Source organism: Mustela lutreola, chromosome 2 (assembly GCF_030435805.1).
Source record: "Mustela lutreola isolate mMusLut2 chromosome 2, mMusLut2.pri, whole genome shotgun sequence".
Classification (NCBI taxonomy): Eukaryota; Metazoa; Chordata; class Mammalia; order Carnivora; family Mustelidae; genus Mustela; species Mustela lutreola.
The window spans coordinates 103,553,035-103,575,376 of NC_081291.1; the positions used below are offsets into that span (position 1 = coordinate 103,553,035).

General features: G+C 54.5%; 1 protein-coding gene across 2 annotated transcripts in view; it reads right to left on the minus strand.

The window, feature by feature from the left end:
* ADCY5 (adenylate cyclase 5) overlaps window positions 1-21,201 on the minus strand; it is a 146,875-nt gene extending 125,674 nt beyond the window's left edge. For both annotated transcript variants that reach the window (XM_059162862.1, XM_059162861.1), the window contains exon 1: window positions 20,056-21,201. In XM_059162862.1, coding sequence (XP_059018845.1) covers window positions 20,056-21,192 — 1,137 coding nt within the window. In that variant the 5' untranslated portion in view covers window positions 21,193-21,201. The remainder of the gene's footprint in view (window positions 1-20,055) is intronic.
* Between the last annotated feature and the right edge of the window lie 1,141 nt (window positions 21,202-22,342).

A 22,342-nucleotide genomic window follows, 5' to 3' on the forward strand; every position in this document is an offset into this window, starting at 1 on the left:
CGAGCCCCTCCTCATGCCCCTGAGAGCCCTTAGAAGCCGTGCTACTCCAGAAGAATCTGGGGGTCATGGCCATTCCAGGAGAGGGACAAGCACACAAATCAGGAAGACTGTCCTCTCTCAAGTAGGAGAGAAAGATACAGACACAGATCACAGTCTGACAGGAGGCTAGCACAATTTGGATGCATGGAGCAGAGAGGTCCTCCCAAATGTCCCTCCTGGGGAGAAGCATCAGGGCCAAGCTTGAGGACAAAGCGGGGACAGGACAAGTGACCAGGGCTGCTTCAGCCCTGGGCTCAGAATTGGGTCACGTAAGGCAGCAGTTCAAGAGGACAGTTAGACTGGCCCACCAGAGAGCCACCCAGTCCTCCTTGACCACCCACCCATCCCACACCTGCACCCACTCCCGACTCGGGCCCTGGGCTTAGTACAAACCCTTAGAGCTCCCCTGGTATCATACTGTGACATCCTGACTGTAAAACCCATGCCCATTCCACCCCTGGGTAGAAGGGAAAGGAAAGTGAAACTCCCGCTGAAGGGGGTCTAATTCTTGGCTCTGACTTCCTGCAGGAAGGTGGGAAATTTCTCCTCTGCCAGCATCCCTGGCTATAAACTGTGGAGCCCTGAGCATTCCACCCACTTTCCAGGTTTTCCAGGTTCCCGGGACTGAGCACCTTTGTGTCCCACAGGCCAGGAACTGGGTCCTAAAGTGGGGAAGAAGAGACCCAATTCCATCCTCAGGGAGCTCCCAGTCTGATGGGGGAGGTAACATCCTCTGCCCTCAGACAGTTCCCAATCTGCTGAGGACAGACTCAGCCCCTGGCCTCAGGGAACATCTAGTCTGATAGGGGAGACATGGTCCTTGTCCTCAGGAGCTCCTGGTCTTGATAGGGAAGATGGAGCCCCGGCCCTAGCGCCCACTCTGATGGAAGGGGCAAGCCCCCTGCTCTGAAGTTCTCTGACATTCTTAGAAGGGCTGGCACTTGGTCCCAAGGCAGAAGCCCCACAGGACAGAGCCCAGCAGCTGGCTGTCCCTCTACAGACAGCATCCAGGGACAGGAGTGCGGTGTCTCCTTGAGGCAGAGAACCATCCTAGGCCCCCTGCTTATTTTTCTGGAAGGATGGGGCAGGCATTTCACCAGGGATGAGGAAAGTAGCTGCCACACACCCTAAGAAGGGAAGGGTGGGGCTGGCCAGCAGAGTGGGAGAAAATAGGGAGCTACCCCAGGACTCAGGCCTGGTCACCATCACTCCCGGGCAGCTTCCACCCCAGCCCCTGATCTTGGAGGTGGCAAGAGTATCAGTCCCATTTCTCACATGAACAAGCCAACACCCAGGAAAAGGGCCAGAGAGCCTCAGGCGGAAGGTCTCTGCTGTTCATTCTATTCTCCCACTGGCTCCACGCTTGCCTTTGGGAGCCCCAGTGTCAGGGGCTGCTGGGGGGATGGGGGGTGTGGCCAGGGCTCCAGCTTCAGAGCAGAGAGGCTGGCCCCCAAACAAGGAGACCGGAAACAAATGTGGGCATCATCACACAGCGCTCTAGGGTCCACGTCATACACCCCTGTACTGCACAGAGTGCCCTGCACGCAGGAGGGGCTCACAGGTCTATGTGCTGTGGCTTAGCATCTGTTCTGCTCCAGCAACCTGCTCTCAAGGGGATCAAATGATGGGCAGGGCTGTGTGCACACTTCCCCTCGGTTCATGCCTGTCCCTTCTCACACTCTTGGCTGTCAGGGGGTCGGATTGAGAACTCCTTCTCCCCGACAGAGCCCACAGCTACTCCCACCAGGCTGGGAGCTCTCCGAAGGCAGAAGTGACATTTCCCTCCTCTGGAAGACATGGGCTTGGTGGAACCAGATAGAAAAGTCCTATCAAGAGGGCCCTTAGTTCTCCTAGGCCCCATGCTTATTTTTCCGGAAGGATGATGGTTCAGACAGGGCTAACAATCTTCTCCCCCATGAGCCCTTCCTAGGACTGAACATCCCTGAGGGCGAGAGAACAGGAACAGAGATGCTCTGTGGGGGTGGGAGGCATTTCTGGGGAATGATGAGTTTGGGGAGGCCACTGCCTTCCATCAGCCCTTCCTCCACCCCGACTCAGTGACCATCCTTTTAATGACATCCCCCTGTGCACCCTGTGTTCAGCCTGGTGGGTGCAGGCTAGCTTTTCCAATGGGCTCTGGGTTGAGGGTGTGTGTTTGTGCACACACATGCATGTCAGAGTGTGTGTGTGTGTGTGTGTGTGTGTGTGTGTGCCCATCTGTCCTGGGGAGCAATAATAGTTAATAAATAAGTGAATGGCAAAAATAGCCTCAAAGGAGCTGACAGGCAGAAGGCCAGAGCAGCTGGGCATGGGGCCAGCACCCTGAAATGCCAAATGTTAATTTAGCCAAAAAGAAAAAAGGTCCATTTCGAGACCGCCTCCATTAGCCAGGGTCAGGGTCTGTTGTGGTTTCTGGCGCTGGCCTAGCCCCTCCCCAGGCATCCTGAGTGCAGCCCAGGCACAGGGGGCCCCTGGTGCACCAGGAGAGTAGCAGCACTGGAGGGAAGGGGCCCTGTCTGGGGTACATGAGGTTAGGAACAGGCAGGAAGCCGGCAGGCCGCTTCCTAGCAGTTCTCCAACAGTCCACCCAGCTGGCCAGCCCTGTTTCTAGCCCCCAAGGTCTAACCAGGTGGGGGAATGTTCTGGACATCATCACTGATCCCTTGACCAGGCAAGGGCCCTGTCCCACCTAGACACTCACTGAGGGGCAAGCCAAGTGACTCAATGGCCTGGTTGCCCTCACCCTCAAACCAGATCCCTCAAGTGTCTAGTCTGGCCTCTCTCTGGACTTCTCCCCAGCTCAGAGTGCTCTCCACACTGAGGCCTCTGGTGGTCCGTGGGTGGGTTTTTTTGTCCTTTGCTGCCTGAGTACATGTCTTAATGAAGTTACAGAAGAAAGTACGTCTGGGAAAAGCAGATGTGTGTCCCCCTCGCCCCCAGGGCCTCGACTCTTGAAAACCACTCTCAGTTTACTTACTGGCCTCTCTAGAAAGGTCCTGATAGGGGATGCTGGTCACAGGCCTCATCTCCTCACAGCCTCCTCAGCGACAGCCACCACCAAATTCAGGGAGGGACCTGGCCCAGCCCACTCCCCACTTCATGCTTACCCAGGAAAGTCTTGCCCCAGTTCCCAGACTAGTCCCAGTCGGTTCTGGAAGCTGCCTTACTCCTAGGGGTTCTATGCCAGTCGTCTGGTAGCCAGAATAAGGATGAGGCAAGCCTGAAATCAAAACCCCCGCCCCAGCACCTAGACCTCCCTCCACTTAGCCTTCTTCTGGGAGATAGTGCAATTTTCTTCTACCCTCTTTACTACCATCCATGCTCACAGACATTGGAGACAAACACTAGGCTCTCCTAGAATGTGTGGGAATTTAAAAGTACAAACTAGACACAGCCAGGACAGACCACGGGTCATTTATTCAGGGCATTTTAGTTGGGCAGGCCCTGTGCTAAGTCCTTTGTATATATCATCACATATATTGTCCGACACGAGTCTCCAAGCTCACGATTTGTATTAGATCCTATTTTATGCAAAACAGGCTCAGAAGGGGCAGGGACCTGCTAAAGAGGCCCAGAGGGGTGCGGCAGACCTGGGGTTTCCAACCGTGTAGGCCTAGGGAAGACGGTCGTTGAGCATGAGGCTCTACCTGGGGAAGCAGGCACTCCTGTGGGGGACGGAGCACAGGCAAGCAATGAATGAGTGAGTTCTATACGCACTTTGTCCGGGGTCTCTGAGAAAGGACAATATGTAGAAGTCTGCATAATGGGACTCGGGGAGTGCAAGGAGCTCTGCTGGGGGTCAGCAAGGCCAAGACACCAGGTCCCAGAGCAGGTAATGTTCTCAGAGACATGGGATCTCTGGGTACCTGGCTGGGCTGGCTGCGGCAGGGGGTCCCAGTTTCCAGAGGGAGAACTCAGAGGTTGAATGTCGAGGGCTTAACATCTGGACAAAGGCAGAGCCCTAGGGATTCAAAGTGGGGGAGGCTAACACAGGATATTTAAAATCCAAGAAAAGGAAAGGAGGGATCCATCCCAGATCTCCCCAGAAAGGAGGTGATATCCAGTTGCCCAGAGGTTGGAGAACTGGTGTCCTGGTTAGAGAGCACGAGGGAGCAGCTGGAAACCAAGGCAAGAAGAAACTAATAGGCAAATGCCCAGGTGCTCTCTGGGAACCGCCCTGTCTTGTCTGAAGGCCCGACCCTCAACTCTCCACCCTCCCCCTCCCCACCTCACCCAGTCTCAGGGCCAAGGTCAGCAGTCTCTCCACTCACATCCTACCCTCCCCGCTTCAGCTCCAAACACCAACACTAAAACCACATTTCTAAATGCACATGGGGCCACATCCACTTGCTATCCATAAGAACCTTCTAGAGATCTTCTTTGCCTCCAAACAAACAAGCCTTGGTCCAGAAATCTACACTCTGCCCAACCTAGTCCCACCTACGAGCCAGCCTCCCCTTTGCTGCAGCACTTCCCATTCCCACCAGGGAGAAGCCAGTGGGTTTTGTCTCTGGTGCCAACACTGCGGGTGCCCCACTGAGCCCCGGGGTGTGTGAGGTAAGAGACTAGACTTGGAGCCAGGCTGCCTGGGTCATCAGTTCAGCTGGCTCTACCCTGCCATGTCTCAATGTGCCCATCTGCAGAATGGGGGTGACAACATCTGTGCTTATCTCAGAGGGCAGTTGTGGGGTTTAAATGACTTAACACAACTGAAACACTTAGAACAGAGCCTGGGACGTGAGAGACACTATTCACAGGTCTCCTCTCAAGGGACGGGTCAGTGGCTAATTCATCTTGGTTCCCAGTGCTTAACACATGGGCCATATTTGCTAAACATCTCAATCCACCAACCTGGACATTAGGACCCAGGCAGAGAGAGAAATGACACTGACATAAATAAAGCCAAGTTAGGAATGCTGAAGAATTTCGGTTTAGGACATACTAAGTTCCAGGAGGTGGAAGGACACTGACCGGGAGGACTGGTGGACAGGGACCCTTGATGGAGGTTAAAGCAGGAAAGAAGCATCCAGGAACCCTGTCGTGTCTGCTGCATGACTTTCAGTCCCTGAAGGGCTATATCGTTCTTTGTTCCCATAGCCCCTGAATTACGGGAATGGCAGAGAGAACTAGGTTCCTCCGAGACCACCAGAGTCCCCATTCCCCAGAGATGGGGTTGGCTAAGGTGGTGGGAGCAAGTGGGAGAAGTTAGGGTGTGGCTAACCTGGTAGCTTCTCAGCTTCCTGGAAACCCAAGGCTGCCAGCCCCTCCACTCTAAGGAGGATATGAATGCCCCCACCCCGACACCTGCACGGGACTGCAACAGGTCCTCCCAAGCTCACTTGCTCTCAGCTACTGCTCTGCTCCCTCCAGGCCTGAGCCAGCCCTATTAGGCTCATTCCAGCAGATAGTGTTTACTCGCCTGTAGTAAATGAGTTAAGTGCTCCCTGTCATCCCAGGGCCAGCCTGGGGGGTGTGGAGGGGGCCCTCCTCACCCAGGGGCCCAAGGCACCCTCTTCCTTCCGCAGTGGAACATAAAGAGGACCCTAGGGAAAGTGGAGTGGGCAGCCTACATCTCTGTTTCCTTAAGAGAAACCAGGTCTATTTTTCCAAACCTGCCATGTCTGGGTTTAGGGTGATTTCCCTTTTACTTCTAGAAGATAAAAAGCAAATTTAAAGAAAAACGAAAACAAAACAAAAAACTACAGGAGAATACAGGCTGGAACCTGCTTACAGACCTGGACACAGCCTCACCTGGATGCCACTACTTCCTCCAAGGAGAAGCAAAGAGCACCCCTGGAGGCCATCCTGCCACCCCTATAAGCTCTCACCTGCCCCCCCAACACACACACCCCAGGATCAAAGCAGAGAATGACACCACTCCAGACCCAGCAGGAGTTCCCTAGAGACCTGTCTGCCAGTGCGATCTCCCCAGACACCTCGGAGGGAGAGGGTTTAAACCCACCCCACGGAAGGAAGGCAGGTGGGAAACAGGCAGGGGCAAAACACCCCACACAGGGAAGATGTCAGCTGGTGACTAACTGGCTTTTCTAGGCCATTGTCACCAATGCTGGAGAAATATCCCACTTTAAAAATAAATGTAAAGCAAAATCCAAAATTAACTCTCCCCAGATAACCCCTTTCCAAAAAAGACCACGGCGTAATCCACATGTGGCCATTCGCGTACAATTTAACCCAAGGACATCGCTCTGTCCTGGATAGGGGTGTTTTCCAGGCCTCCACCCCACACATCTGATGCGTTTCCATCGTCCCAGTTCTCAGATGGACCCCCATTTCCTGTGCTTCTCTAGGTGTCCCCAGAGCGTGAAGACTGAAGCAGAGCCCTTGTGCTTCCTGCCCTGATCTGAAGGTGCTGGAGAAGTGATTTGAAGGTGTCTTCGCCACACAGGCTGATTGATAGCAGTAAATGCACACAGGGAGTCACTAACGACATCACCCCTTGCTTTTCAAAAAAATCAACAGTCCAAGGAGTACCCGTAGTTCACAGCGCAAACCTCGCTAGTGACCTGCTGTGTCCCTCAGGGCAAATTCATTCATCCATCCCACAAATATTTTTTGATCATCTACTACAGACGCTGCTCGCCTTTACAGGCTAGGTGGAGGGACTCACAGAGGGCCGCAAACACTGCTGAGGGTGGGGAGGAAGGCCTTGGGTGTTTGCACGCTTTCCGCCCACTCCAAAGGGAGATGCCATGAACGGAGAACAGGACGGAGTTCCTGCGGAGCAGAAGGGACCCGGGTGTCGCTGCCGGGGCCGCAGCCCGGAGCGGGAGATTTGCGCCCCTGCTAGGGCGGCTCAGGCGAGCACATGGTGCGGCAGTCATTTCCAAAAATATTCCTGCCATTATTACAGCACCATGCTCAGCCATTTATCGAGCTGCGTTTGGGGCTAATTGCTGGTGATAAGAGCAACATAAATATACCAAGCCACAGCCTCGCCTGACAAGATTTTATACACCGACCACCAACCAAGTTTCCTTCCCATTACATGCCTGCAATAATTTTTAGTGGCCATCACTCTTTCCTGAATCACCACAATAAACCCTTTCGATAGGAACAACTCGCCTTTCAGTAGAGCCATAAATCAGACTCAGTGTCATCTACCCGGTCCCTCGGCGGAGGGAGGGAAGCTCAGGGCGGTAGTTGTCCGCCCCAGTGCGCGGCAGACTCACCAGGAACGTGAGAACTTGCAGACGCCCAGCTCCCCTCCACCCCCGGGGCCCCTTCCCCCGCATGAGCCTGGGTACTGGGGTTACGTAAGAACCCCTAGATGTGTCTTCACTTCCCACACATTAAGTTCCGTTGGGTCTCTTAAGGTTAACCCACCCAGAGAGCTGAGGTCTTGGCCCTGGGAGTTTGAGGTGAAAAGCGGAGCCCTCGGGAGCACGCGGCAACCAGCTCGAAGGAAGCTGAGAATGTACTGCGGGAACCGCGATTCCACGGGGTTGCTTTCAGAAGCATGAAGAACACTTTCTGGCATCTGTGTAGTCATCCGCGCCCATATTTATTGTCCTTATGCTTAAACTTGACTCCTAGCAAGTCTCTGGGGGTCTTCCCCACACTTTACAGCAGGAGTGGCGGAGCTGGGGAGGACTCAGGCAGCAGGAAAGAGGAGAAAAAGAGGGGATTGGGCACCTGGGTGGCTCAGTCAGTTGGGGTCTGCCTTCTGCTCAGGTCATGATCTCAGGGTCCTGGGATGAAGCCCTGCATCAGGCTCCCTGCTCCGCCGGGAGTTTGCTTCTCCCTCTCCCTATGCGGCTCTCCCTCCTTGTGCTCTCTTGCTCTCTCCCTCTCTCTCTCTGTCAAATGAATAAATAAAATAAAACCTTAAAAAAAAAAAAAAAGAAGAGACAGGGGATTGAGGATGGGGGGAGGGGCGGAGCAAACAGCGGCAGGGGCCCTTCTTGACGCCACCAGCCAGACCAGTAGGAAATCCGAGAGAGAGAAGAGAGTACAGAAGAAAAGAAGTGTTTTCTAACGCCATGACCCTAGACACGTGGTCCCCCGCCAGTGGAGGACGAGCCTGCCCTGGTCCACGGAGGGGGCACCACGAGGGACTCTTCTCTGCCAAGTCAGAAATCCCTACGGAAACGGAGAAGGGGAACTGTCCGCTGTCTTCCCACACTGCTGGGCAAGTAGGAACCAGACAGTCAAGAGCATTCTGTAAAAACCCGGGTATTAAAGCAGACACAGACCCCTGCCCTCAGAAAGCTGACTGTCAAGTAGAAAGATAGAAAAACGAGCCAAGACAAATTACAGACCAGTATAAGTACTACAGGGAAAAAGAAGAGGACCTTCTAATTTAGAGCTACAGGGTTCAACTGCAAAGGCAGGGCCCCGGGAGGGGGGCACAAGGCTGCCCTGCTCACCAAGGTTCAGCTCACGCACTGCTCCCTGGCAGACTCCTCGGCTGAGATGTAGGGCCAAGACACTGCCTGCTGGTGGTACCCACCGGGAGCCGGTTGGGGAATGGGGGAGGGTGGTGGATGGTTCCCTCCTGTGCAACAGGGTAAAATGTTGACAGGAACAGGGCGTTGGCCAGAGACAGACTGGGGACTTGGCAGGCTAAGTAAACAAATAAATAGCTTTCCCATCCCCAAAAGAGAATGTGAAAATAAAGATCTTGAAATCCCACTTAGCAAAAAATGGCACTTGGGTAGGAGTTAATGTTTTCCTCTCGTCTTCTTGAGAAGAGGAACAGGGAGAGAAGCGGATGTGAAGCAGGATGTTTAGGGTACTTTTTAGGATGTTGCTAGTTGTGAGGAGCTGGGCTTCCACTATATCAAAGGAACACTCTCATAAGCACGAAACTGCACATCTACTAGATGGTACTGCCAGAAAGACCCGGGGTCTGACCTCCAGGCTCTACCAAGGAGTACCATGACGCATCCCCAGCAGCCTCCTCCGTCCCCTCCGCTACTCCACTTATGCCACCGTAAGAGTGGATAGGAGGCGGCCTCCCCCGAGGTAAGCCATCCTAGTGTCACTTCTGACCCCTCCCCTGGGTCTCAGTCCCTATCGCACATCCATAAAACCACTCAGGAGCTCTTCATCGGTAAGCATCTGGTCCCAAGCAGCCCCTGAACACCTCCAGGCTGCCTTCCCTCGACGCATCACAGGCTCAGGAAATGACAACTCACTGAATGCCCACCTGAGCCAGACACCATGAAGGAAGGAAGGCTATCACAAATAAAACACCACGCATTCCAAAACCTGACAACAGCTGTGCCTTCTCTAGCTTCTGTATGCACCATGAAGTGGAGGCAAGGCTGAGTCCATATGTGAAAAGAGCACAGGATTTAGAGTCAGAGATCGGGATTTATGGGGCAGGTTCCAAGCAAAACGGCTAGCTGTGTAACCTAAATGAGTTCACTGAAGCCCTCAGAATCCCTACTTCCCCCTCTCCAACATAATATCAGTAACACAGGTCTGGAATTGGGAATGCATTACCTTGTTTTGGCCACGCAATGTCAGATCCTGTCAATCAGGAATCTATCATCCCTCGTGAACAGGAAACACTGAGGGGGCAAAGCAGCTCAGCTTGGGACAGAATGAGGGTTTTCTCTGGGCCTCTGGGCCTCTGGGCCTTAGAGCTCCTGACTGCCCCATCCAAACCCATCAATGCCTCAGAACCCTCATGAGTAGCAGGGGAGATCACACATGGTAAAGTCCTTTGTTACCAATCAAGTGCTAGTCAAATGGGAAAGTGAGTCATTAAAAAAGAGATGGTGGGCGCCTGGGTGGTTCAGTTAGTTAAGCATCAGGTCAGGATCTCCGGGTCATGAGATCAAGCCCCGCATTTGCTCCTCACTCAGCACCCAGGCAGTGTATATTTATAGAGATATATATATATTTTTATTGTTTTTTATACTCCAGTTCATTCCTCTTGTCCAGCAACAACCACTCTACTAGTGACAAAGGTTACCAGGTAGGAGTGAGGGGCCCAGGCAGGACTCCGTTCTTTTTTATTTTTAATTGTTTTGATTTATTTGACAGAGAAAAACACAGCGAGAGAGGGAACACAAGCAGAGGGATTGGGAGAGGGAGAAGCAGGCTTCCCGGCAAACAGGGAGCCTGATGCGGGGCTGGATCCCAGGACCCTGGGATCATGACCGGAGCCAAAGGCAGATGCTTAATGACTGAGGCACCCAGGCACCCCAAGACTAAGTTCTGAGCCTGCCACAGAGTCTTGCACCCAATGCATGTTTACCTGCATAAGCAGCCTCTCCCCTTTCCTGGTGTTTAAGTTAGACCTGGATTAGAAGCCCCATTTCTCAACTCTCGATTTGGATTCCCCACAGGAAAAGATCGTGCAACAAGGATTCAAGTACAAGTGGCTTACCTGGGAGGTGACCCCAAGAAACACTAAAGGGGAATGGATGAGTGAGACGAGGAAAGGAAGAAGGCCCGGAAAAAGGGAACATCATCAAACCTGCTACCACTGTGGGCAACTAGAGCCGACAACTTCCTTGGGGTGGGGAGCCGGTAGAACACATGTCTCAGAGTGAGACTCCCCGCACCCCAGGGACAAGAGAGCTGGGGCATCCCTCCACCAGCACACGATGGTCACTGGTTGAGAGCCACTCTCAGGCTGGAGACCCCCAGCACTCTGACCTGCCCCACGGGCAAGCAGAGAGGCTCAGGGACAGAAAAAGCCCTCAGGTACTTACGGCTGGCAGGAGTGGAAAGGTACATGCCCAGGGAATATGGGGGCACGCCATACCATCTGCTCTGTCACAGGCTGTGTGACCTTGTCACCAGCTGTGTGACTTACCTTCTCTTATTTCATTATCCAAGCCCTAAAATGAGGATAAAAATGTCTTTCTCGTAGGGATATTGTGATTAGATGAGGTCATGTATGGAGGGGATTAGTTCCTTCCATGTCTGGCTCCTAGTAAACATTGAGTATATACTCATGGTTTATAATCAATAATCTTTGTTTTTTTGTTTTGTTTTGTTTTAAAGATTTTATTTATTTGACAGAGAGACACAGCAGAGAGAGAGAACACAAGCAGGGGGGTGGGAGAGGGAGAAGCAGGCTTCCCACTGACCAGGAAGCCCAATGCAGGGTTTGATCCCTGGACCCTGGGATCATGACCTGAGCTGAAGGCAGACGCTTAACGACTGAGCCACCCAGGCTCACCCAGGCATCCCATATAATCAATAATCTTTCAAGACTTCTTCCTTTTGGATGAAGAAGTTGAGGTGGGAAGAAAACAAAATTTAGGGAAGAAGAATGATCTAGAATCACCCATCACTTACTTCCCTACAGACAGCCATATAATCAGAGCCTGAAGAAAGTTCTAGAAAGACATTCAGTGGCCCCCAGACCCACCAAAGGTCATTATACAGAAACCCAACCAACCTGCTCCAATGTCGAATGATAGCAAAAAAAGGAAAAAAAAAGGCAGAAAAAAAAACCCAAAAACAAACTAAAATTAGATTAAAGGAGGCATCTTTGTGGTCCCTTCCATCAAAACCCTCTATTTTATAAGGATTTCAGACCCAGATGAGGAATGAGACTTTAAAACGGGCAGCCAGCCAATGCCAGCTGAGAAATCTTCTTGAGGGAGGAAAGCCCCCAGACAATGCCCCCATCTCAATTACTTTGCCTAGGCCTATCCCAGAGGCCCATGCCTGAGAAATTTCCAGGCTGCTCCCAGCTCCTGAAGCAGTTGTGTCCTAAAGTGAGTTCCAACAAACACTATTTTTTTTTAATTTTTTAAGAGTTTTCATCTATCTATTGGACAGAGAGAAAGAGAAAGCATGAGAGTGAAGACAAGCATGGGAAGCTGCAGAGGCAGAGAGAGAAGCAGACTCCCACCGAGCAAGAAGCCTGATGCAGGGGCTTGATCCCAGGACCCTGGGATCATGACCTGAGCTGAAGTCAGATGCTTAACCCACTGAGCCACCCAAGCGCCCCCCAACAAACACTACTGACCCCTGTTATGTTTCTTAAAAAATGGATTCTAGGGTCAAATATGCTTGATAAAGGCTTCATATGATATCCCCCTTGACAAATTTTAGTGTGCATTAACACATTCAAAGCTTTGAAGTCCTATGGTAAAGAATTCTGTTTAAGCCAGTATGTCCAAAGCTCATCTGACACAGAAGCAAATGTGTGTAGGCAAAACATCTATTAACATCCCTCCAAAGGACACTTAGAGTATGTACTAATGGCAGTCCTGGGTGCCACGACCCAGCCTCTGTAACGCACCCCGCCGCCCGCCATGGCCTAGCACAGTGCCTGGTATACAGTAGGTGCCTAATAAACAGCTGCTGTCTGACTGAACGGGGAGAAGGCTGAAAGAATGACTTAATAATGGTTTTCAGATCTGTGAAGTGATATAGTATCGGCAGTGCCAGGCGACAGCTCTCCGTTTCCAAGAAGGCACACGTTTTAGATTGCAGCAGGAGGGATTCTGGAAGCCCTGCTCTGAGTTTCGGATTGCAATCCACCAAAATAGGCTTCCAAGCCAAGCTGCATCGCTTCCTTCTGTGGAGGTGTTGGTCTAGCACTTCGGCACAACAGAGTCTGTGTGCAGCCATCCACCCACCCCACCGCCCATTCATTCACTCATTCAAACCCTCACTGAGCACCTACTATGTGCCAGGCACTGGGGTCCCCGAGGACCCCTTTCAAGAGCCAACTGAGACTGCAGTGAGCTGTGCAATAAAGCCCAAGGACCCCTATGGGGAAGGGAGGGGGACCACCCAAGTGTGAGGTTAGGAAGCCTCAAGCCCAAAAGCAACAGCTCATAACCCCACTACAAGCAAGGAGGGGGTGGGAGGATCGCACACTGACACATGAGGCTGGCCTGTAGAATAAAGCCACTACTGTCTCCCCGTGTTTGTTTGTCTTTCCCCCTTTTCTGGTAACTACATCCCATTGTTCCCAGACAGCATCCCTGCCCCCACGGCCAGGCCTGGCCACATCCTCAGAGCTGCAATCTCCTCTCGCTTTCCTGAAGCTCTACTCTTCCTTCAAACCTACCTCTTGCCCCACTCCTTGTTCTCCCCATCCTGTGCGTCTGTTCTGGACCAGGGTATCCTCAGTATTTTTCATAACCACTACCAGACAAAGGAATGAATAAACCAGGACTCAAACCGAGGTCGACCTTTCTGCTGAACGCCCCCCAGCACCGCCACAGAGGGCCACAGAGGGCTTTGTCCAAATCAGAGGCAGGGGATGGGAAAAGTTGAGAGGAGAATATGAGTCCAGGTCTGGGGCATCCCTTCCATCCGATCTCACCACCACCCATCGCCTTCCAGACCTGCATCTTCCCATCAGCACATCCTGGCCAGCCCCACCTGAAAGTCTCACATCAGGTCTGCTATGATTTTGCTTCTTTTTAAATTTTTTATTTAATTTTTTACATTTACATAATCTCTACATCCAATGTGGAGCTTGAACTCAACCCCGAGATCCAGAGTCATACGCTCCACTGACAGAGCCAGCCAGGTGCCCTCCCCTGCTCTTGCTTCTTTCAAACAGAGCCTGAGATGGGCATGACGATAGAACACCCCAACAGGGTTTAGGGGATAGTCACACTGATGCCGGGTACTAAACCCCAGACTCCTAGGGTCGACGGTGACCCAAGAAGTCATCTTCGTCAATGATCCTAAGCCTAAGCATCGGTCAAGATCACCTGGAGAACTTTGAAAACTAGATCCAAGCTGTTTAAAAAAACAGATCCATTTCTGGAGCCCAAGCCAGACCTCTGAAAGCAGAACCACTTTCTCAGGAACAGGTGCAGCTGAGGCCAGCCAGCCTCGACTTGAAAGCCTCCACTGCCCCACTGCCTACCCTGGGAGACATCTGGTTCAGTGGCTGCTGCCCCAAAGTCTGGAAAGGTACTTCCTTCCTGGAGCTGAAATCTGTCCACTGTTTCCACCCACTTACCCCAACTCTGCCCTTGAGAGCAACTAAAAGTAAACTTAGTCCCTCTTCTAGTGTCTGGTAACAAGGGTCCCAGCAATGATGTCTTGCCCAGCTGTTTTCTTACCCTGCTATAGCCTGCACTCCTCCCAGCTGAATCTCTCCCGCCTTTCAAATGTTCTCTCAGAAGTCAAGGTCTCCAGTCCCCTTCCCAACTGGTCACCTTCCTCTGAACTCCAGGATCAACAACAGTATTTCAAAGGGGGCCTGAATCCTCCCAGGAACTGGGTATGCTCATTAACCCACTGGTCTTCTCAAACAGCCAGTCTGCAATGCAGGCTCATTTTGAACACACAGTCTATTACCTGGAAACCCCCAGACTTTGTTTGCAACCTTATAAAAAGAGAGATCTTCCCTGTCCTACATCTGGACAATGCCTTGAGAAAAACTGGGAGGAGGAGATGGGAAATAGGGCTTTCTAACTCTCTCAATGAAGTTTTGGGTCTGGCAGAGAACATTAATGCTGATCCTGCCCTCAGTTAGCTAGCTGCCCCCATCTGATAAGCATGGTCGAAAGGAGGAGATTCTAAAACATAACCTATGTCACGGCACCCAAAGGATTGATGGGCATGAGTTTCCAACCCCCCCCCCCCCGGGAAGTAAATGACCAGGAGCTGGACCCCCGACAAGATACACACAGTTAATTGAGGCAGGCGTCATGGACAGGACATCTCCCATAGACAGGCTGGTACAGTCACAGGAGTCTCCCATCTGGCCTTGCCCAACACCCACTCCATCTCTGGCTGGGACCAAGGCTGCACCTTTCATGACCCTTAGGAAAACAAGAGGCCTGGCCCACCGTGGGCCAAAGCCCTGCTTCTGCTGCCAGCTGCCCCTCAGAACAGGTGACCAATGGCCAGGGCCCTTCTGCATGAAAAAGCGTCTGTCCAGAACTTTTATACTGATTGTTGAAACTTTTCTGTGAGATTGGGCAGGTTCCCGTGACCAGGCTCAACACAGCATCTGTGTCCTCTTTACGGACAGACATGAGCACACTGTTCTGTGTTCACGGCACACATACTTCAGGCTTTTGCTCCAGAGCAAAACTTAGATTGAATTATGAACACTGAACATTCCCACAAATACAGAAGCTGGTCATGTTCCTCGGCTGGGTCTCTGGCCTGCCTGAAGTCCTCCCACTAGGAAACAAGGCACCCCTGGGATCTGGAAGACAACCCTTACCCTGAAGCCCTGCTTGACGACCCCCCACCCCAGGCTTCTGCTCCCCTCCAAACACCCCTGACCGGTGGCATCGGGAAGGGGACAACATAACTGAAAACAATTAGCAAAGAGAATTGGCAAAAACAATCAGCCTTGAGCTAAGACAAGCAGACCCTCCTGGGCTCCAAACTCAGAGCCCACCCCCCCCCCCACCCCAGACAGACTGCTGCCAGATGTCTCCTGTCCAGATATGCGGGTGATGGGGGCAGTAACTAGTGGTCAGAAATTCCCAGGCACTGTGGTGGAAGAGTGTCCTCCTTCACAGCACCCCAGCAAGCAAGGAGGGAGCGGCCGGCGGCAGCCCCAGTCACCCACCACACAGGCCTCTGCGCCGAGCTCCCGAGCAAGGAGGCAGCCTTTTTTTTTTTTTTTTTTTTTTTTAAGATTTTATTTATTTATTTGACAGAGAGAGATCACAAGTAGGCAGAGAGGCAGGCAGAGAGAGAGGAGGAAGCAGGCTCCCTGCCGAGCAGAGAGCCCGATGCGGGACTCGATCTCAGGACCCTGAGATCATGACCTGAGCTGAAGGCAGCGGCCTAACCCACTGAGCCACCCAGGCGCCCAGGAGGCAGCCTTTTAATGGGACTCACTGGGCAGCTGAGTGAGTGGGCAGGAGGCAGAATCTTCGAAAGGGAAGGATCGGAGCCCTATATTTCAGAGGAGCTGACCACTCGAGTCTAGCCCCCAGCTTCATTAGGGATAGTAGAGGATGTGTACCCAGAATACTTCCCCAAGGAGCCAGAGGTCAAGGTCGGAAGGCAGTCAAGGCCCAGAATCAGAAAGGCCAGCCACCAGCCAAGAAGAAACAGGACAGAGCTGCAGTGATCTCCTTTGGAAGTCAACACAAAGCCGTCCCCAGGCCCACCTCCATTGCTGGGGTCAGCCCATGCGATGAACACACATACACACACACACCAGACACGTGTGTGCGCACGCACACCGGCAGACACACCCGCGCATGCACAGCAGTCAGTTCGTGCTCGGCAGCCCCTCCCCCCACCAGCCAGCTCGCTACAGACACTCACACGTGCTCACAGCCACAGAACATCACCCACACAGCGCCTGTGCCTCTCTGATCTCTGGGACAACTGCTGATGGTTACAGGTTCAAACAGGCACAGAGGAAGAAACGCAGGCAATCGTGGGGTTTCTCCAGAAGGGTCATGGCTGGAAGAGAGGAAGGAGGTGATGGGGGCGGGGGAGGAGGACTGGTCATCCCACACCACGAGGGCGGCTTCTTGCAACTCTCCCAAGCTCACAGGGACACGCACGGGGTCAGAATCTTCTCAGAAATAATAATAATAATAATACCCCACATCTGAACAGGACTCTCTACTTTCCTCTCCCATCTGTCATCACCTCATGGAGTAACACCGGACAGTAGGAATGTTCATCTCCTCGAGTAGATGACCGCCCGCACCCACGGAGCCCAGAGAGATATTCTCCAAAATGATCTTTAATAGCTGAGCATATGTGATGGTTGTGCGAGCGTGCTTGTTTGTGTGTGAGTGCGTGCAGAGGCTTTATGTAGCAGAGTGGGATACAATCAAACAAAAATGAGGTTGCCATGGCAACAGGCTCCAGCATCATTGCAGCCCTATTAACACAAGTGAGGAATGTGTTTGGCAGATGCTCGAGTGTTATTTATGGTATGGGTGTAGCAGAGGGACTTCTAACAGGCAAAGAAGGATTAAAAAAAAAAACAAGCCCGTGACGCTCCTACTGTACCCCACGGAGGAGACAACGGTGAGAAAAGATCACAGGAGAGGCTGGGAGGCTGCAAACAGGGAGTGAGAGATGGGGAAGTAGCACGAGCCGGCAGGCAGATAAGAGAGGAAAGGTGGGCAGAGAGCAACAGGGAACTGGAAGGGGGGCGGGAGGAGAGAGGAAGTGAGAGAGAAAGCAGAGGGGGAGGGTGATGGATGCTGGGGGTAGAGCTAGAGCAAAAGGCATAGGAAGGGAAGAAACACCGTCCCCCAGAGACGACTACATCTCGTTCATCTTTTGAGGAAAAATTGTCAGGAGGCACTGGTTCAGAAACCAAGTACTTCTCCTCCTAACTGGAGCAAAGGACGGAGCCCTGAACATAAGGGGGGGGGGGGGGGGAAGAAAATACCCGGCTCAGATAATGATGTTGAGGACGGACGTGGGCTATGGGAGCAAAGGGGCTGGCCTTGCAGGAGAAGAGAAGAATATGGTTTTCTGAGGGTCTATTATGTGTCCAAGGCACTGTGGGTCGGCGAAGTGTGGGGAGGATTTCCAATGCCCCAACATTAGAAACCATGCACTGCTCCCCCATTTCCCTGGACGTATGTCTTTACCCCAGAAAAGAACAAGGCATGTAATGCAAGCCAGCCTCAAACAACGGCTGCTCTGAGGCAGAGGTTAATGCTAAACTGTCCCACTAATGGTTCCCTACCATCCATCACAGTTTGGTCAAGAAACACAAATTTTCTACCAGGCATAACCAAATACAAACCCCCCTAAAATACAGTTTTCTCTGAAGGCAAGGAGAATGTTTGCATTCCCTCGTCCTGGACCATCGCTAACAAGCTTTGCTGTCCTCAACGGAGCAGAATGTGAGAAGTTAAGTGTAAATCCACCCAAAAGCCTACAGCCAAGTCTAAAGACCGTAACAGGTAAAAGCAGCCTGGGTGGGAGGTGGTGAAGGTAGAGGAGAGAAGGGAGATTTGCCGGAGAAAGAAGGGGAGCCCCTCAGACAGTCCCTCTGCTGTGGCCAGAGCATTCTTATGCTAAGATGGGGCTGGAGCACCCCAGGACCAGAACTCCTTTCTTGGGATCTGACTCCAGTCCCTTGAAACCATACATCTAGGATGGCTTAGGGCTAGTTCAGAGAAAATACCCTGAACGATCCTAGAAATTTCTGCTTCTCCATATGGATGACATGCCCTTCCCTCTGCAGAAAAGCTACACCCATCCAAGCAACCTGCCTCCCACCCAAGCCAGGAACAACGCCCAAAGATACGATATCCCTGTGAGAGCCTGGGTCCTCAGGTCAGAAATACTCGCAGCCTATATAAGCACTAACAATACCAGTTAACTTTTTCTTATACCCCACCTCTCAATGGGTTTCTCTGTCAAGTTCAAAGCTGATCTCTGAAGATTTTTTTTTCTTTCTGATCCCAGATCAGAAAAACTTGAAGCTTCAAGAGCCCCACCTACTCCACTCACTGGAACACAACCAAACTGGCAAGCAGTTATTAAATCCCTACTAAGTACCCGAAAATGTGCTAGACAAGGGAGAGGGTGGAGAAGGAAAACGATACATGTCAAGAATCCTGCATGCAAGGAGCTTACATTGGACGGGGAGCAAAACCAATGGGCGCTGGAAAATAAGTAAGTGCTCCGCTGTGTGGCTCACACTCTATTGTTAACCATGCAGAAGAGGGAGAGACCAGTGTGATTGGACTGGAAGGAGGGGCCCCCGGTAGGAGGTGAGGTTTGGCACAGAGGGTGAGGCTTGGCACAGAGGTGGGAACTGGAAGGAGCATACACAATTCTCTCATTCTCGAGAAAAGAACCTGGGGCCCAGAGAGGCTGCAGATCCTCTCCCTCCCAGTCACGGAGTACTTTGGAGGTGCAGCTAGAGTCCAGCTCCCTGAAGCCCATACTGGTGTTATTCTCTGTGGAGAGATGAGTACCACACCCAGGAAGCTGGGGGCACAGAAAAATCCCTCAAAGAATATGCAGTACTCAACAGGATCAAAGTCTGAGAAAAGGCATCAAAAGCGGGGAGAAGGGGGAAGGGAATGTCAATGGAATATGGCCAGAGGGTCTATCAGAGGACGCAGACATCCGGAAAGGGGTGGGGTGCAGTGGGGTCCACGGTCAAGAAACGAGCCTAGTCAAGGGCTCACCTGAGTCTCACAGCTGAGCTGCACTGAAGCAGGGTCAATGCCTGAGGCCCATGCAGCTCCAGACAAGGCCACTGCTAAAGGAAGCAGGTGTGCCTCAGAGGGGCTGGTCTCACCGGAGGTGGGGAGACCAAGTGCACCTTTCTTCCAGAAGCCTTCAGTGGAGTCACCAGTTAACCAGAGGTTTTATTTCCTCCAGAGCTCACCGTTCTGAGCGCATGGAACCAGTCTCAACAGAAAGAAAGAGCCCCCACCACAAGCAGTAGCCAGGAACACCCTGGGAAAGGGGTCACACCACCCAATGCTAGCTTTCTGCTCAGCCCAGGAGTGGGAGTACCGCACACACACACATCTCAGAGGTTCCTTCCCACCTTTGCTAAAGGCAGGTTGTTTTTATTTTGGTTTTGGTTTTGATTTTGGGCACTTTCATAAACAAAACAAACTTGTCAGTCCTCCCTCAAGTTCAGGGACCTCTCCAGCTCGGGAGATGGAAACCCCCTCGGCCTAGGACAACTGGCAGGGTTATCATTTCTCCTCCTTGAAACCAGGCAAGGGGCGCCCAGGAGCTCCCCTCCCCAACGCTCTATCCAGGAAACCTCAACAAACGAGGAGGGAGAGGCTGCTATGGGGTCCAGACACTTTTGTGAGGGGCCTTTTATATACGGGGACAGGGGAGGGAAGGGGGACTTCGCCATAGAATTTTCTCCTCCAACTCTCCTTCCTCACGCCTAGCCCCACACTAGTGGCTACGTGTCCTCTCCGGGGGCAACGGCATCATTTGTAAATGGACATGCTGGGGCTCAGAGGGGGTTAAGTGGCTCTATAGACACCACTGACTGGCACAGCCAAGTCACTCTGGCTCTTTCACTGCTTTAGAAAGGGTGATGGGGTTGCTTCTCTTTGGAGTCAGCCCCAGGCCTCTGCACCCCACAACCCATGGCCCTGTGGCCAGTTGGGCTCCTACCTGCTTGAGCAGGAACTGGTCCTGGGCGTTGGTGCGCAGGGCTATGGCCAGGTGGAGGGCAGACAGGAGCACTCCGCTGAGTACCGCGGCACGCATGCGCACAGGCAGCAACGTGTAGATGGTGTAGATGAAGAACACGGTCCACCAGATGCCCTCCGAGGCGCTGCGTGGCTGGGGCAGCAGCAGGCCCACCACCTGGACGGCCAGCACGACGGCGATGAGCGCGTAGCAGGCCAGGCCCATGTGGTCCTGGTGGAAGGCGGCGCGGTTGCAGAGCACAGCCATGACGAGGATGACACCTACCGCAGCCGCCAGCACTGCCAGGTAGGGCAGCTGGAGCGGGGGCCGCGCCGCGTGGAAGGCCAACATGACGAGGCACACGAGCACCAGCACGGCCATGAGCATAGTGAGGCTGCTCTGGTTCAGACGGAAGAAGTAGCGCTGGTACAGCCGCTCCAGCTTGTCCGACGGGAACTTCTTGGAGCGGAATATCTGCAGCAGCGCCAGGCAGCAGGCGCCCAGCGACAGCACTGCGCCGGGCCCCGCACCCGATTCTGCCGAGCTGCCGCCATCCCCAGATCCTTCGTCGCCCTCGACGGCGCCGGCCTCCAGTTCGTCCACCGCGCGGCCCTTGCCCCGCCGCTCCTCCAGGCCCAGCTCCACCGAGCGAGGGCGCACCTCCGTCCCGCCGGCCGCTGCCGCCGCCGCCGCCGAGCCGCCACCGCCGCCCGCAGGGGGCGCCCGGGTGCTGCCCCCGCCGGCCGCGCCCCGCCGCTGCCGGCGGCTGCCGCGACCGCAGTCGTCGCCGCCGCGCTCCTGCCAGGCCGACTTGGAGCGGAAACTGAAGCCGAAGCCCCCGGCCAGGGGGTCGTCGCCGCTCAGCGGAGGATCGTCGTCGTCGTCGTCGCTGCGCCAGCGGTTAGCCAAGCGCTGCTGCTGCTGCTGCTGCGGGGTCACCGCCCCCCCGGGTTTCTTGGTGCAGCCGCGGGTCGAACCCCCGGGAGCGTGGGGGTAGCCATTGGCGCGGGAATCCGCCTCCCCCCACGCCGAGCGGTGTTCCGGGCCTCCCCGGGACGCCGGCGCAGCAGCTGTCTGCGCCGCGTAGCCCGGGGGGCTCACGCTTTTGGAGCCGGACATCCCCCCCTCGGCCTCGTCGTCTTCTTCCTCTTCCCCCCGGGGTCGGGCCGGGGGTCTCCAAGGGGACGGAGGACGGCCGAGCAGGGGGACCAGGCTGGGGTCACACGTCGAGGGCGGCCCGGGGCCCTGCGCAGCAGCGGGGCATCTTGGCACCCCCGTCCTGAGCGGAGAAGCAGAGCAGCAGGAGGGCAAGCGGGTAGGCAGGCACAGCCCCGAGGTGAGAAGTGGCTGAGAATCCGCGTCCGGAGTCCCAGGTCCGAGATGGAGTTGGCTCCGAGCTGGGGCAGCTGGGACTGCTCGAGCGGCTGCGCCGCGCGCAGAGGGACGTCCGGACTCCTGGTTCGCGTCGAGCTCGACGAGGACCGGAGTTGTTGCGGACAAGGCGGGACGGAGAGGTGTCCTTGCGGGCGGCGCCTCCCCGGGGCTGGCAATGCCGGGGCGCGGCGCTCGCAGATTCTGTCTAAGCGGGGCCCAGAGGCACACGCGGCGAGGCGGCGGCTAGGGCGGCGAGGCGGGGGTCCCGGCGTGGAGACCGAGCGGGTACCCTTTCCTCGCGGCGGACTAGGAGCGACTGGGAGGTGCGGGAGCCAGGCAGCATTATTTTCTTACGAGGGGTGGGGAGGTGGGATGGGGGGTGGAGAGGACGGGGGAGGGGGCGGCGGGCGGAGCAACAGCTCCGGGGCCCTGGGGGGTGGGTCCTGGAGCCCAGGGGGGCCGTCGCCCGCATCCCCCACCTCCCGCAGCGAGAGTGGGAGCGAGGCCCCCGCGAAAGCCGAGCCGAGCTTTCAGCGCGTCCGCGCAGGGGGCGGGGGCGAGGACCGGCTCCTGTGGCGCGGCCCTTCCCCTCTCGCCTCCCCCTTCCCCCCAAACCGAGCGGGGCTGGCCCGGACCCGCTGGCCCAGGAGGGCTGCCGCGCCGACTCCGTAAGCCCCAGGCTCCTCGCCGCCGGCTGCGGGCCCGCCGCCGCCGGGCGCAGAAGGACTAGGCGGAGGGCGGAATCCGGCGCAGCGCCGCCGCCGTTGTGCCCCGAAGCAGGCGGGCTTCTCCCGGGCAGTGCGGCATCCAGAGATCGAGGGCCAGGACTCAGATGCAGCCAGCCGAGAGGGGTCCGCCCAAGAGCTGCTGCGGCCCGGGGGCGCTCCGAGGAGGC